Here is a 16,685-nt window from a genome sequence, read left to right on the forward strand (position 1 = left end):
TGCCCAGGCGGGTCTCGAACCTGTGGGCTCAGGCAATTCACTCACCTTAGCCTCCCAAGGCGCAGGATGGCAGGCTGAACCACTGAGCCTGGCATTTGCTTTAAATACGTGTAAAGCTGCCTGCCCAGCAGCTAATGGTGTCTGCAGCGGGAGTGGGGGGCACGGGTGTCTCTGGGCCACTGGCTCTCTCCCTTCGCAAATGGCAGGGCCACACCTGCATGTGTAGGGCCTGGGGTGTGACTTGTGGGGTTGGCCACCACACTGCGGAGCTCAGGATGGGGACAGGGGCTGGTTTCCAGGTAGACCCCACCTGCCTTTTTGACTCCTCGCAGCCCTGAGAACACACCCACATTTTCCTGGCCCTGGGCCTTTGTTCCTGCAGGGGAGTCAGCCTGGAGTACCTCCGTGACCCTCTGGGTTCCGTCCTCAGAGCTCTGATTTTCCTGTGGAGGGGGCCAGGGATTGGCTGGGAGACCCTTCCAGAGAGGAGGAGTGCCCTGTCCCTCTAGGGTCCACAAGGACCCTTCCTGGGGAGGGAGAAGCTTCATGGCCTGAGACCCGTGGCCTGGGCCTCTCTGGGACCCTCGTCCAGCCCTCTGGTCTGGGCTTGGTGGCCACATGGAGGCCCTGGGTGCCAACTGCTGTCCCTGCCAGGCAGAAGTCTGAGTCTCAGTGTGGGCAGGTGGGAGGGCAGGTCTGCCCCAGGGCTGCCCCCACTGCTGGGGGTTTGCTGGTGTTCTTTGAGTTCCTCATCTCATCACCCTGATCTCTGCCCTCTTCTCCACCTGGTGTTCTCCCTGCATGCACGTCTGTGTTCAGGGTTCCCCTTTTCAGAAGGATACCAGTTACACAGGGTTAGGGGTCCACCCCAGTGACCTCATCTTAACTACCGACATCTGTGACAAGGCTACATTCTGAGGTCCTGGGGGTTAGGGTTTCAGTGTTTGAATCTGGGGAGTACCCAGTTCTACTTGTAAGGACACTTTTCCGTGAGGGGATCCTCTGGCCCTGGGGGTCCTGTAGACCATGCCCTACAGACCTGCTGGTTGTGTAAATGGTTCTGTTTGTGAATGTGTCATCTCTGGCTGCTCTTATGACACAACAGCAGACTTGGATGGTTGTGACAGCCTGCACTGCCCAACACGCTATCTGGCCTTGGAGAAGAAGCCTGCCCGGCCCTGTCCTAAACTATGAAAACAATGCTGGCCATGGCTTCATTCGCCCACAGATCCACCATGCGGGCAGAGGGAGGCGGTGAGGAGAAGTCATACACAAATGCTTATCTCACTGGGGGGGAAGGCCCTGGGGCAAACATCCCAGCAGGGGCTGTTTGCAGATAGGAACCACTCTGTTATGAGTTAAAGGAACCAGTGGAATAAAGGCATTCAGGGCAACTTCTAAATCTGGGAGTTAAGAAAAGAATGGATAGTGTGTTGACCAACGAAGGGACCATGAGGGCCAGGGAGAAACAGCAGAGCAACACACCAAATCCAGAGACGGAGAGTCAGGTCCAAGGAGCAGATTTTACATTACACGCGAATGGCCTGAATTCTGCTATTAAAAGGCAGAGGACTGTCTGAGGTGTTTTTGTTAGAAGAAGAAAAAAAACATATGTTTTGTAGAATTAAGTATTACACTGGATAGTTGAAAAATGAAAGAAATGGCCAAAGAGATGCCAAAAGCTGCAAGGGACAGTAACAGAGAAAACAAGAGGGTCAGTATAGACTGTAAACACCGAAGATTGGGTACTATTTTTGGAGGAGACCTCACTGGAAACTATTAGGCATCAAACAACATAAAATGTGCAAAGCAAAGACTGTTGGAAATGTGCAGGGAAAGTGGGATCGAGTGCAATAGTTGTGGAAGATTTTAGAACAGGACACGAAAGTAGACAGGAAATAAGTGAAGATGTACGAAGTTAAATGCTGCAGCCATTGGTAGTTTCGGGTTCCAGCCAGGTCATAGAATAATGACTGTTCTTGTTATCTGTAGCCACATAACAAGCCATCCACACGTCTACTCCTTCCAACAGCCACCATGGCAGGGCCCCTACTCTGCAGTCTGGGCAGGGGCAGTGCGATGTGTCACTGCTCTGTACAGTGTGAGTCTCCCCTCCAAGATGGCATGCCCACGTGGCTGGCAAGGCCCTCTTTGCTCAGATCTCTTGGAGGCCGCAAGCCTTCCTCATGTCTCTTGCTTCCAGAAGCAAGTGATCCAGGGTTCAGAGTAACTCCCGGAGACCGTGGAGTTACTCTGCTGTGTTCTCTTGACCGCGCTGTCACAGAGCCCCAATTTCATGGCAGGAAAGGCGAGCAAAGAATGACTGGATGTGTCTTAGAGCCAGCACTGACCTTCTGGATCCCAGAAACGGAAATGTCTTGTTTCCTTACACTTGAGGGGCACTTGCAAAGCCCATCACATACATGGCTGTGAGAAAATGCAATGCTCCTCAAAATGCAGAGCTGGAAGTGGCCATGTTCTCTGCTCAAAACCTGATGCAGTGAGAAACAAATGGTTAACAGATTGCAAAAGAAGACCAAAAAAAAACCCCCAAAACCCTTAACTCTGTGAGGATTAAGCAACACCCTCCTAAGTAACCATCGGAAGGAAGAACTGGATGTGGGAAGTGCGGGTACACAGGGATGGCGAGACACAGGTCCCTCTGTTGGACGGGGGGAACGGCACCTTTCAGATCTGCCCCGTTGCCCCCAGCACCGACTGTCAACACTTTCCTTTTATGCCTTTCACGTCATTGCTCATGCTGCTTGCTGGTGGCTTCGTTGTGTTTGCAGATCTTGTCTCCCCACGTGGGCTGAAATTTACCCATAAGAGGAAACCAACAACATATCTGCGTGGTGTACTATGGAAGCACATGCATTTATGGAGTGCCCCCTGGGTACCTGCCCTCTGCCAGGGGACGGGTCGATTCAGTGCCCCAGGGGCTTCCAGGGGGTCACGTCATCTTTGCTTCCTCAGAGCATGCCGGCGAGGCCCTTTCCGGGTGGGGATTAGCCGGGCTGGCCTGCGGGCCCTCCGCCTGGCGCCATCTGCCTCTCCTACCCATCAGGTGTCGGGTGGCTGCGGGCCCCGTGGCCGCCTCCTGACCTCAAGAACACCCAGGTGGGGAGGAAGTGGGCAGCGCTCGGGCACCCCCGCCTCGCTGGCTCGCCGTCTCGTGCCGCGAGCCGGGTCCCAGGGCTGGAGACACCTCATTAAACCACCTGAAACGCGTGTAACTCTAGTCGGCCTCTGTAAGGCACTGGCAATACATGTGAAATTAAAATCACCGAGGGGCCCGGCACTCTCCCCACCGTGGGTGGGCGGCCTTTACTTAGAGGCTGAGGCCCGGAAGCCGGATTCGACCCCATGATAATGGGCCCAAGAATGCACGGGGCCGCGGGGACCACCCGGGCCTCGCCCCTTCGCCCTGAGAGGCCTTGTCCACCAGTCGCGCACACAGGGCCGCTCCAGCTGCCTCCTGCTCGGGCCCATCAGCGCTGGCTTGGTGGCAGCCATTAGGCATGTGCCTTTAGTTCCAGAACTACGTGCAGGGAAGGAGGTACGGCTGGAGGCCTGGAGGCTCTCGCCTCAGGCTGCAGAGACAGTTTGCTGAAGGGGCATCCCTCGAGTAAGGTCTTGCATGTCTGCTGCTCTTGAGAGACGCCCAGGCGTCTCCAGAAGTGCTTCCCGGGAAGGCCTGGGGCGGACGCTGTCTGCACGCCGTGACACCCAGGCCCTGTGGACGGGGTCCCTAGACTGCGGAGTTGAAGCGAAATGTCTGAGCGTGGCTCCTATTGGGCTGGGGAGGACACAGGCGAAGGAACAAACAGGAAGGCCACAGACCTTAGCACCCCCGGGTGTCCCTCAATGGCTGCTTGGGTGTTGAGTGGAGTCAGGGGAAGTGGTTAGTCCCCTCGGCCAGCTCCGTGGCGCTAGCCTCCCGGGAGCCTCCCAGACAGCCCACAGTGGACACTGGGCTTCAGGCCGCCTGCTGGGCTGGTGTCCAGGATGGGGGGCCCAGACAACAGCTGTCACCCACTGGCAGGCCCCGGCTGCCCGGTGGCTGGGAATGCCCGTCCCCATGACAACCCAGCAAGCCTGGCGGGCAGACTCCCACTTGCTGGGGAGAAGGGCCGCCCGGACAGCTGGCAGGTGGGGCTGGCTCTCGGGGGGAAGTGGCTGTGTCTCCCAGAGTCACCCCAAAATCATGGCTCCTCGGCGGGTGGGGCCCGGCATGCAGAGCAGCTCAGAGCACGCTCCCCAGAAGGCCCGTTGTTGGGGTCCCACCTCCCTCACTGTCGCACCACTCAGGGCTCCCGTGGGGAGTCAGGAGGGTGCTAGGGAGAGCCTGGCTTCTGGAGCACCTCGTCCTATGAGGCCAGGACCCCCGAAGTGCCCCAGTGACTTCAGGGAGGGGGCTCAGACCAGGGGCTGCAGCAGTGCCCTGAACACAGGTGGGGGTGTCCGGACTGGGCCCCTCGGCCCCCCTCACCCGAGTGCTGCACCCAGGAGGCAGATGTCTGGGCGGTGGGGGGGAAGGAGGGGCATCAACCCCATCTGGAGTCCCTGGGTTGTCTGGGAACCAGGCTGGGTGGCCTGTGGGGTCTCAGAGGCCGGCTTTGAGGTGGACAAGGCAGACCCTTTGGGGAACCTTGGGCGAGACGGGAGACAGACGTGGAGGGAAGGCGGCTGGCAGAGGCGGCAAGGCCCAGCCGGGCTTCACAGGACAGCAGGGGCTCTCTGGCGGGAGTGTAGGGTGGGTACCGACAGGAGGGCCGGGGTGTGAGGGGCCCGGAGGCTCCCACGCAGCTACAGCGGCGACGAATGGGATGGCGGCTCGTGGGTTCTGCTGTGCCACAGGCGCAGTGGGGGGTCTCGGCCCTTGGGCCCCGCCTTATGAGGCCGCACCGCGCACCAACCACCCTTCTTGGTCTTTCCACCAGATTTCCCCAGGCCCAAGCAGAGTCTCCTGGTTCTGCTCTCCCCACAGCCCCAGGAGGTGGGATGGCTGGGGTCACCATTCTACAGAGGAGGACACTGAGGCACAGAGCGGTCGAGCTGCTCCCCGGGTCTCCCGCCCGGAGTGGGGGTGCTGCACCCCAGCCCGCCCTGCCCTGGGCCCACCTGCTTCCTGCCTAGTGATCCTCTGTCAACACATGGGAAGGGGCCTCTCAGGAGCCTGGTTTCCCCCAGTCTCCTGGGGTGGCAGGTCTTCCCCGCCACACTCCCGGCATCACGGAGGAGCCCGGGTGCTCTGCCCCCCAGAGGCAGGCCTGCTCCCGGCTACTTGGACATCCAGGGCCCTGGTGGCGCATGGAGGGGCTGTGTGAGGGGGTGGCTGAATGTTTGGGGCTCCGAGCACAGACGGCAGAGCAGACTGGCACAACCCTGAGCGGACAGGCAGCTGGGCATGGCGCCCCAGCAGTGTCCTCGCTAAGGAGCACTTGATGGGGGCAGGGGTTGTGGCCCAGCCAGAAGACCTGGGCGGGGCGGCCTGCCGTGCCCGTGGTGCCCTCGGCCCTGTGGCCTGTGCGTGTCACCTGGGCCTGGCCAGCCACACTGTGGCGCCTGCCCTAGGCCAGGCAGCCTGGGCGGGTGGGGAGGCTGGCGCTCCCTGGGGTGGGCGGGAGCGCAGGCTGAGGGCTCCAGCTGTGCCCAGCACGTCACCGGGGGGCCCACGGGCTCTCAGCACAGGCTGGCGGCTGGGAGCAGCTGGCCACGGCCAGGCCCTGGAACAAAGGGCTCTTTGAGCAGCCTACGTGCCTGCGTCGCCCTCCGGCCAGCTGACCCTCCCGGGAACGCGGGGCTGGCCCTCTCTGTGGCTTATCGGGGCCCAAGTGAAGCTGGAACAGCTGCCCTCAAAGCCCGCCAGCCGGGCTCTGTGCTGCAGAGACCACGGTCCCCTCGGGAAGCGCCTGGCTCAGGGCAGGGCCGGCCCACAGGCTTTCCAGCTGTGGGGGTCGGCAAGACCCTAACCCGGGTCCCTGCAGCACCCTGGCCTGATAGGTGGCCAGCTCTGTTACCCGCTCTGAGTGTCCAGGCCCCTTTCAGCCTGGCAAAATCCCATTCTCCCCTAGAAAGTATGAGTACCCTCCTCGCCTGGGGCATTATCGGGGCAGCTGGCCCTCTTCAAAATTAATTTATTAAAGAGATAATAGAGAAAGAACATCGGAGACACTAAAATCGTCACGATAAGTGCCTGCAAGCCTTCCTTGGTTGTTTCAAAGAAAAAAAAATTATTTCAGAAAGGCAGGATGTGCATGCGTGCAGCTGGCCTGAGCTGGTCACTTCAGGTTGTCCTGTTATCTTTCACATGCCAGCAGCTGGCGTGGGGACATTCACTGGCTTCTAAATCATGCGGTGCAGGTCGTGCGGAACCTAAAACACGTCGAGCCTCTGAAAATCTTCCCAAATGGTGCAGATTCGCAGGCTGATAAAAATAAAGCCAGAGATGAGACGGCCACGTCAGTCTACATCCTTCTGGGTGGATGATGGCTCCATGGCCAGTGACGAAATGTTGGAACGAGGCTGTGACCTTTGCTCTACCCTGTGTGCTCCAGTAGAAAGATCTCAGATAAGCCCCTGCTTTGCTAAACCCTTCACATTTGAGCAGATCTGCTGTTAGCCCCCCAAAAATACTCAAAGCGAGTCACACATGGGTGACCCTGTGTCCCCTCTAAGCAGAGCCTTCTGCATCACACCCTGATACCTTTGGGTCAGGCTGAGAGTCCCAGAGTCTCACCAAAGGGTACACCTTCGAGGGTGGAGTTGTTCGTGGCAGAGTGACTGCCTCAGCGTGTCCCTCCATGGAGAAGGGTCCCCAGCTCATGCGACACGTGTGTCTCATCGACATGACACCGAGTCAAGGCTTGAGGGCGTCCACAGAGGTGCCTTAGTTTCCCACGCCTTGGCTGGGCCCTTTGTGCTGGCCAGTGTTTCCCTGTCATCTCCATGATGAGCAGAGGCGAAGGTCTTTGTGCTGTGGACGGTGGGCAGATCCTTGAGCTCCATGATGTCGCTTCATGCTACACTACCACTAGCCCAAGAAGATTAAGAACCAGAGGCTCCAGCAGCTAGGAGGGACCGTGGCCAGAAACATGGTGAGACTCAGAGCCGTCGGGGGCCCTGAAGGCCCCCGGGATCCTCTGGGGAGACGAGGCCTGGAGGGATCCCAGGCCAGCGACTGCCAGGAACCACTCCCCCGCCCAAGGCTCTTCTTTCATTGTGGTAAACACATCTAACGTGCAACTCGCCTGTTCAGCGCGTCAAGTCAGTGGGGTTCAACACACCCACCAGGCTGCACAGCCACCACCACCATCTGGTTCCAGAACTTTCCTCGTTACCCTCAAAGGAAACTCATCCCTACGGGCAGTCACTCCTGGCTGCCGCTTCTTGCAGCTTCTGACGGCCACTTCTCTTTCTTTGTTTAACCGTGCTAACATCACCATGACGTCTACCATCTCAACCCCATCGTGGAGCTCAGTGCAATGGTGTGAAGCGTGTTTTTACCTCGCTGCCATCACCAGCCTCCACCTCTAGAACTTGTCTTGTCTTGCAAAATAGAAGCGATAACTCCCCGTGCTCCTCTCCCCCACCAACCCTGACCCCCCTCACCCCACATTCTGTCTCGGCAGCTCCAACGGCTAGGGACAGCCTGTAAGAGGAATTCACTGGTTTCTCTCACTCCACGTCATGTCCCCAAGGTCCATCCACACGGTGGTGGCCTGCGTGGGAATTCCCCTTATGTTTAGTTCTTTCCTTTTTAAGCCTGACTCATATTCCATCATATGGATGGGACACGCTGCGTCTGTGTACTGAATGAGTCCTGCTTTCTGTTTTTGGGGTCAGACCCAGAAGTGGATTTGTTGAGTTGTACAGTAATTCTACTTTTTTCTGGAGTGATTTTAATTTTACTTTTTTTTTTGAGTATCACTCTGCCACCTAGGCTGGAGGGCAGTGGCATGCCCCCAGCCACTGTAGCCTCAACTTGCTGGGCTCAGGCGATCCTTCCGCCTCAGCCTTCCAAGTAGCTGGAACTGCAGGCGCTCACCACTATGCTCAGCTAATTTTCTGATTTGTTGTTGAGACGAGGTCTCGCCTAGTTGCCCATACTGTCTCAGAACACTGGGCTCAGGCCATCCTCTCGCCTCTGCCTCCCCAAGTGCTAGGATGACGGGCATGAGCCACCATGCCTGGCTACTATTAATTTTTGAGTCAGGGTCTTACTCTGTTGCCCTGGTTGGAGTACCATGGCATGCCCATGGCTCACTGCAGACTTGACCTCCCGGGCTCCGGCAATCCTCCCACCTCAGCCTCCCAGATAACTGAGACTACAGGTGTGTACCGGACCTGGTTAATTTTTTTATTTTTTGGTAGAGAAGAGGTTTTGCTATGTTGTCCAGGCTGGTCTCAAACTCCTGGGCTCAAGCAATCCTCCTGCCTGGGCTCCCAAAGTGCTGAGATTACAGGCATGAGTCACCACACCTAGCCTGGAGTGTTTTGTTTTTTTTTTATTAGGTGATTTTTTCTTTTTAGAAGTTTTTGATTCACAGCAAAACCGAGTGGCTGGTAATTCCACGGTCAGTGCTGTGTGGAGTTGCCACACTGTTTTCTACAACACGGCACCACCCTGCACGCCCACCTATGGTGCACAAGGGCTCCAGTCTCTCCATGCCCTCCACAACACTGGCTATTTTCTGGTGTTCTGCTTTGTTTTGTTTTGTTTTAGCGTCCCATTCTAATGAATGTGAGGTTTGATCTGTACTTGACACTGAGTGCTTCTCATGGGCTTGCTGGCCATTTGTGTATCTTCTTTAAGGAAACGACTATTCAAACCATTTTCCCATTTAAAAAAATTGGATTGCTTGTTATAAACTTTGTTTTGTAAAAAATAAGGCTAGGCCGTGCACGGTGGCTCACACCTGTAATCCTCTGTAAGACCGACAGAGTGGTCGCCAGCCCTGCTTTGTGGGGCCGAGGTGAGGCTGTGGGGCTCCGTGCTGGGGAGAGGCGCCCTGTCCACTCGGCTGTCTGCAGCCAGAAAGCGGCTTTGCCTTCATCTGCAGGACAGTGACCAGGGCCAGGGGGAGGTGGGGGCTCTTTGTCTCTTTGGTCTAACTGTGGTCTCGGGAGAGGACCCCAGGGTCCTTGGCCCAAGGGTAACCCCTCTTCTCCTGTCTGTGGGGCAGAGCTCAGAGCCACACTCCATCAACAACGCAGGGGGCCTAGGATCCGTGACCCTGGGTCTCACCAGCACCATGTGAATCTGGCCGAGGGGCCCTCTGGGCACTGGGTACTGCTGACTCCCCTCAGGAAGGACCCCTGGAGCTGACTCTGTTATCAGTGGGGGAGCCAGGGATCCTTCTGGTCCTGCAGATGTGGTGGGCAGGGATTCCAGAGGGGGTGGGGTACTGGAGCTGGCCTGAGGAGAGCAGGGACAGGTGGGAGGGAGCAGCGTTTCAGATAGGGAACTGCAGGAACCCTGGGGCACAGAGACATCAGGGGATCTGAGGGCATGGGACCCTGCTGTGACGCCATTTCGCACAGTCCGGGAAAGGGTCGGAGACTGATGGTGGTGGAGATAATTTTATCTCTGAACATTCTATCTTGCTGTCTCCAGCCTGGAGATGGTGAAATGCCCGTTCTCCTGGGTCCCTCCAGGGCGGCCAGGAGTGCCACACTGACCCACCCGACCCCTGCCTGGGGGCCTTCTAGGGGGGTGTCCTGCCCGCTCCAACGACCCCCAGGCAGGCGCTCCCAAGTGTCACACCAGGGTGAGCTGGGGGGACGTTCGGCCATCCAGAGCCATCCCTCATGATCAGTTGTTTATTTCAAGGAGTATCGTGCGACACATCTACATTTCTGTTTGTTTGGGACAAGGCTGAAGAAGGCATCTAAGTCATTTTAAAAGTATGTCACGACAAGAGAAAACCTGTTACGTGATTGACCCACTGGGAGCATGTGGGCCTGCAGAGCCAGGCTGCGGGCCTCAGGGCTGCTCTGTGGGGAGGGGTGGGCGCCGTTCCTCCCTGTCTGGGCCACCAGCGGTCAGTGAACCGGCCTCTGCCAATCATGGGCACCTGTCTCCAATCAGGAACTCGGGGTGTGCTGTTCCTGCAGCCTCTCTCACAATGGCCAAACCATCGACGGTGGTGTTGCAGGGTCAGGTCTGCAGCAGCCCAGGTGAGCAGGACAGGGTCCCCATGAGCAAGAATGTGCGCCCAGCTCATGAGCACATGCACCCATCGGTCTTTGTCCCCACTGCAGTTCCATCCCAAGTGCTGACCGGGGCCAGCTCTCTTCTGATGGCTCGGCCACCTCCAGCCTCGAGTCCCTGTCCCAGAAGCTGTGGTCAGAGGTGGGACCACCACCCTCCGTGAGGCCACAGAGCCCACAGTGTCAGCACCCTTGTCCCCTCCCCCCATCTCCCACGCATACTCCACCCCCCCAGGGCTCAAGCCATGAGCAGAAAACATTTGCAAGAGGAAAGCACTGAGCTCCGACTGTCTGTCTCGGCCAGCAGGCTTGTTCCCGCCACCGCACACTGGATGGGGTTGGGATCGTTTTGACCTAAATAATCACATTTGGGAGCCAGCAGCCGCATCCCGCCACCCAGTGCCGGACTTCCTGGTGGGGGCAGGGGATGGGGGCAAGACCAGCCACTGCCACCCAGTCGGGGCAGAAGTCCCAAGGAGGGGCAGGCAGAAGTCCGTGGGGAGCGGGCGCTTGTGGCTCCATGACTCTGCTTCGCCCCTCCTCCACGTTGGGGCCAGTTCAGTCTCCCAACCCCACAGCCTCCTAAGGGCCTTCCATGCTCCAGGGCTGGGCGGGTGCCCAGCACACAGCCTGCAGGTGACTACCGCGCCTCTGATGTTACCATGGGCTACGTCTCACATTGGTTACACCTTTCGGCAATACGTCCCCACTGTAGCCCACCGACACAGGAACCCTTACGTTCGGCATTTTACAGCTGGGGAAACTGAGGCCTGGGTTCCCGAATCCACGTCTGGGGCTGGGATTCAGCTCTGAGGGTCACCCTCCTATCTCGCCGGGAACCTCTGCCTTCCAGGGGAGTGGAGGGGCAGTGGGTCAGCTCAGCCTGGCATCGGCGGCAGTGGGGCCGCCAGACTCCCTGTGAGGGCGAGAGTGGAGGGGTCGAGGGGCTGCCCACCCAGAGGCACCAGGCCCAAAGGCCAGCCCGAGGCCCAGCTTCCTGTCGTGATGGCCCCGAGGCGGGAGCCAGGGCTTCGCTGGAGTCTGCTGCTGGGTCCACCCACCCCCACGGTGTGCTAGGCCACTGGGAAGGTCCCAGCCCTGGGCAAGACCCCAGGCCATCATCCTTCCTTGCTGCTCTCTTGAGGCCTCAGGGGGTCCACGCCTCGCCTGTTTCTTGGGCTGCCAGGAAGGTGAATGAAACAGCAGCGCTGAGCCTCAAAGACGCTGCTGAGTCCCGCGTGCTGTTGGGGAGGGTCTGGGTAGCAACCCTCCACCAAGCTGCTTGTCACACGGGGAGAGCCAGCAGCTGCACTTCCCTTCTGAACTTCGCTTTTCCACTGCCTGTCTTCATTGGGTTACTGTCTGTCTGCCCGTCTTCTCATCCATCTGTTCATCTAGACATCCGTCCCTTTAGCCATTCATTCTTCCATCCGCCCACCCACCCGTTTACCCAGTCATCCATCAGTCCATCCACCCACCCACTCATGCATCCATTTGTCCATCCGTCATCCACCCATCCATCCACCCATCCATCCATTCACCTGTCCATCTGTCATCCACCCTTCCAACCAGTCAGCCATCCATCCATCCATTCGTCCACTCTCTTGCTCATCCATCCTCCACTTGTCTTCTATCATTTGTCCTTCCTCCACGCATCCACTTGTCTGTCCATGTGTCTGTTCATCCACTGGAACCCAGAACTTGGCTCTTGGCCCTCCACCTTGCCCAAACCCCTGGCTCCCCAAGGCCCCTGTCTTCAGAGGATGCGTGGGATAATCTTTGCTAGAGACCTGGGCCATAGAGAGGGACTCACTCAGGAGGAGAGCTGTTTCACAGACAATGTCATCCCCCTGCCCAGCTTCCCCACCCAAGGGGGCTCTTGCACGGGGCCCCCAGTAAGACCTCCAACTGTGTCTGCTGTGTCCCTAGCTGTATGAGATAGAAGGTGGACAGTCCCATGAGGACAGATGTTCTCTGACCCACCACTTGGGATTTAGGCACTGGGGTTCAATGGATGAAGCTGGCTCTGGCTGGGGAGCTCAGGCCTGAGGACATCACATATGTGGCCCAGAGCTGCCCCAGGCCCTAGTGTGGGGGTCTCCTCTGGTTCAGTGGGGCCTGGTCTGTGCATCAGGTATCTATTGTCTGGGGACCTGGGCTCAGGCCACTGGACTCTCTGGATGGGCGCTGTGTGTGGGTCCCCCGACCCTGGCGAGCTGAGTCCTGGGCCCGATGTTTTCAAGGTGTCCCTCCACAGAAGGCTCCTGGCATCGGGAAACCTGTCCATCCACGCAGCTCGGTCCAACTGGGGTTGCGGGGTCTGACACTGCCCACGGTGGAACCTGGCCGGACATGAGCGCGCCTCTCTGTGCCTGCAGGAGATCGTCTTGGTGGTGTTCTTTGGGACAGAGTACGTGGTCCGCCTCTGGTCGGCTGGTTGCCGCAGCAAGTACGTGGGCATCTGGGGGCGGCTGCGCTTTGCCCGGAAGCCCATTTCCATCATCGGTGAGTCACACCTGCCCTCATAGGTTCCCCTCCAGGTTTCCAGATCAGGGAGGATCCCCGCATTGTGACCACTCCCCACATGGAGCTCCCCAGGATTGAGGGGACCCCCTGCCACTCTGCCTGCCTGGGCGGGACCCAAGGCTGGTATGGGGTGGCTGCAGCTTTGAACCCCCGAGGCACCGAGATGCTGCTTGCAGGGCAGGGGAAGGGCTGGTCCCTCAGCTTCCTGGCGTGATGACATGCAGGCGTCCTGAGAGCCACCTCCAGATCCTGGGCTCTGTCTGCTCCGGCCCAGGCTGGATGGGAGTTCCATGTGGCTAGGACAAAGGGCTGTGTCTCTCCATTCAGCCACTGCCCAAGTCCATCCAAGATGCCCTTATCTCCCGTGTCCCTGGGCCCTGACCTACAAGTCCCTGCCCCAGACGCGGGCATGGGTGTGCTCTCACCAGTGCCCTGGCTGGTGTTGTCACACTGCCCATCCCCCATGCCCTACAGACCTCATCGTGGTGGTGGCCTCCATGGTGGTCCTCTGCGTGGGCTCCAAGGGGCAGGTGTTTGCCACATCGGCCATCAGGTGCGTCCGTGCTGTGAGTTCTCCCTGGTGTATGGCCAGGAGGGGGCTGACCTGCTACCAAGTCCCCCAGCTGTGGGTGTTCCCATATACCATCCACCTCACTCCGATGTACACACCTGCCCTGGTGCCCACTGCCTGGGGGCCGGAGCCATGTGCTGGGGCGGGCAAGCACATGGAGTGGGCACAGCTCAGAGCCCCTGATGCCTGAGGCAGCCCCCAGTTCGGGCCCAGGTCAGCGCTTCCTTGCTTCCGGGACTTGGGTGGTGGCCTGACCTTTTGGGTGGACGGCCGGCTCGTCAGCACACTGGCATGACCCTGGGCCTCCCCAGCCAGGCAGTCTGGGGGCCAAGGGCATCTGAAGGTGTGCAGCCGGCCCACGGCCCTGATCCTGTGCAGTTCAATTCCGAGCTGGGCTCTACAGGCTTACTCCTAGGTGGGGAGGCTTCCAAGGGACCTGAATAGGGGCAAGTCAGGGTGGACATGGGGGTGGACATGAGGTGAGGCGGGGCAGACAGGAAGGCGAGACAGCCTCCGTGGAGGCAGATGTGCACCGGGTCTTCCTGGAGTGGGTGCCCGCAGGATGGGCGCCACCTGCCCACCGTCCCCCAGCCCTGTTTCTCCTCCTCCCCAGGGGCATCCGATTCCTCCAGATCTTAAGGATGCTGCACGTCGACCGCCAGGGGGGCACTTGGAGGCTCCTCGGCTCTGTGGTCTTCATCCATCGCCAGGTAGGCGGCCTGGGCGGGGCGCAGGGGCCGGGTGGGGGCCGGATGTGGGGAATGGGCCGGCCACACCGGGATGGCTGGGCATGCTCAGGACCCGGCCCCGCCCACGTGTGAGGTGTGGGTCCCGCCCCTGGGGGCACGAACAGGCCCAGGGTCCAGAGCAGCCCAAGGCCAGGAGAGGCGCCCCACCCCACGCCCGTGGTGCCAGCCTCCCCAGTCTGCCTAGCTGATGGTGTGCCCACCTTCCTTCGAGACTGTCAGGCCCATAAAAGATAGAAATGCAAGATGGAAGAAAGTCCGGGAGGCTCAGAAAGAGAAAACCAAGCAAACGGAGGACAACCCGGTGACACCGGGGCCACCAGTGCCTTTTCCTGGGGACTGTGCCCCAGGGGCTAAGGCTGCCCCATCCTGGCCTGGGTCGGTGGGGACCCTTCCTCTCCCTGAGGCTCTGCAGAGTCCTAGTCCATGCTTGCTTCTGTCAGGAGCCAGGCAGCCAGCAGAACCCAAGCAGGCCAGAGCAGAGGACATGGGTGACCCGGGCGTGGTGCCTGGGTCCCGAGGCAAGACCGAGACCAGCCCCTTGTGAGAGTTGTGAGACGTGGGTTGTTTTGAAGCCTGGTCTCCTGGTGTGGAGTGGGCTGGTGGGTGTCAGGCCTCCCTCCGGGGTGGCCTCTCCCCACCCAGACGTCGGTTCCCAGCCTCTTGCGGGAGCTGCCGGCCCGGCGGGTACCCTTGGCTGATATGTATCTTTCTGGGCGCAGGAGCTGATAACCACCCTGTACATCGGCTTCCTGGGCCTCATTTTCTCCTCTTACTTTGTGTACCTGGCCGAGAAGGACGCCGTGAACGAGTCGGGCCGTGTGGAGTTCGGCAGCTACGCAGACGCGCTGTGGTGGGGGGTGGTAAGTTGAGGGCTTCCAGGGGCGGAGGTTAGGGGACAGCCCTCAGGGCTCTGGTTTCTCGAAAGTTTTTGCCGGACACTGACAGCCCTGCGCCCACGAGTCTGTACCCAAAGTCGCCACCTGGGTCACTACGTTGCCGTCTTGAAGTTCGACATGCTTTTATCTTCAAGCTGGTGTTCCGTGGGGGACGTCCCACAGGACACCAGAGCATGTGTCAGGGCTCAGGGCCTGGGCTCCCACTGGCCCTGCCTCCACCCCTACCCGGGGGCCGCTGTGCCCTCCCCTGGCCGGGTCCTGGGCACAGGTGCAGGGAGGATGGGGTTGGGAATGTGACCTGCGTGGGTTTCCCAGTGCCCAAGGGAAGAGCAAACCAACAAGACCTCGGCAGGCGGAGAGACCTGGGGAGGAAGAAAGGTGTTCCCATATGCCCCACAAACACCAGGTCTGCGAGCTCTGTGGCCGGCCCCGGGTGGTAACACGTGCGGCAGTGCCCGGGAAGCAGAGTTGCCCACCTGGGAAAGCACGGGTCCCGCCTCGGCTGTGACGTTATGGGCTCCGGGTACCAGGAGAGCCCAGGAGCCTGGGCGGGGGGGCCTGTTGGAGCCGAGGGTCCCCTGATCTGTCCCCGGGGGGCAGGTGGGCATTAGAGGAGCCACCCACCAACAAGTGCTGGCGACCCAGAGTGAGCCGGCTCTGTGAGAAGAGGCAGGGGCCGGGGACTCCCTGGAGGGAGTCAGGCTGCAAGAAGGGAGGGAGGCGTGCTGATCGGAGCTACGAGGATGGCAAGCGGCCGCCCCCCTGGCCACGGGCTCCTGAGGCCCTGTCTGGCCTGTGTGGGCCTCCTTGTGGCTTGGAGGATGCCAGACGGTGTGTTTTGAGAGAGGTCCAGGGGCCAGTGTCCCTCCAGCGAAACCAGTGTTTATGTAGGCACGGGGCTTTGGGACTGTCGCTCCAGGGAGCGGACGGGCACCCTGCAGGGGCGGCAGGCTTGAGGCCGGAGTTGGGGGCGACTCCAGCCCACCCACCCCACGCCCCCTTAGCTGCAGCACAGAGGGGGCTATCAGAGGCCCAGGGAGGCACCGTCACACCCTGTGGAACTGCTGGGCTTGGGGGCTCCCGGGGGAGGGAGGAGAGGGAGCTGGCCTCAGGACGCCGCCCCACTGTCCGCAGGCAAGGTCAGGGCTGCCTCACAAGCCTGCCCGCGTCTCACATCCAGGCTCGCTCGGGTCCATGAGGACCACGGGGCAGGGGTGGGGCTGGCGGAAGGAGCCGATCGTGGCCCCACGGGGGCCAAGAGGCCTGAGGGGCAGCGTGGGGGCCGGGGAGGGCAGGACGGCCCTGGAAAAAGCGGTTGCCGGCCTGGCCGCTCCGTCTCCCCAAGTGCCACTCGCAGAAAGGAACGGCCTCACTGGCTCTCGGGCTCCCGCCCTCTGTGGGGGTGACCACGAGGGGAGGGAAGAGACGCACCCCTGCGATTCCTGCGTCCCCCCCAGGCGGCCAGGCACCCCGGGGGGCGCCTGACGTGGGCCGAGTCAGCATGTTTTCTGGAAGCTTCCGACGTGCCAGACTGCTCAGGGAAGGCACGGACATGCTGACACAGCGCCTGGGCCAGGGCCGCTACGGCCTCTGCCCGCCTTCCCGGGGGGCCTATGTCCCTGGGGACCCGGGTGCGGCAGGCCGGCGCAGGTCCGGGCAGGAGGGCGCGGCCCCGGGCGGGGAGCTTGTCTGCGCCAGCCTGGACGGGGCAGGGCCTGCACGGAACAC

At 60.2% G+C, this 16,685-nt stretch overlaps 1 protein-coding gene across 1 annotated transcript in view; it reads left to right on the forward strand.

The window, feature by feature from the left end:
* KCNQ1 (potassium voltage-gated channel subfamily Q member 1) overlaps nt 1–16,685 on the forward strand; it is a 138,192-nt gene that overhangs the window by 28,171 nt on the left and 93,336 nt on the right. Inside the window, exons 3-6 of the mRNA XM_008058201.1 lie at nt 12,594–12,720; nt 13,216–13,294; nt 13,926–14,022; nt 14,781–14,921. Of these exons, the coding sequence (XP_008056392.1) occupies nt 12,594–12,720; nt 13,216–13,294; nt 13,926–14,022; nt 14,781–14,921 (444 nt within the window). The remainder of the gene's footprint in view (nt 1–12,593; nt 12,721–13,215; nt 13,295–13,925; nt 14,023–14,780; nt 14,922–16,685) is intronic.

This window comes from Carlito syrichta, unplaced genomic scaffold (assembly GCF_000164805.1).
Source record: "Carlito syrichta isolate Samal-C Ts95f unplaced genomic scaffold, Tarsius_syrichta-2.0.1 Scaffold303246, whole genome shotgun sequence".
NCBI lineage: Eukaryota > Metazoa > Chordata > Mammalia > Primates > Tarsiidae > Carlito > Carlito syrichta.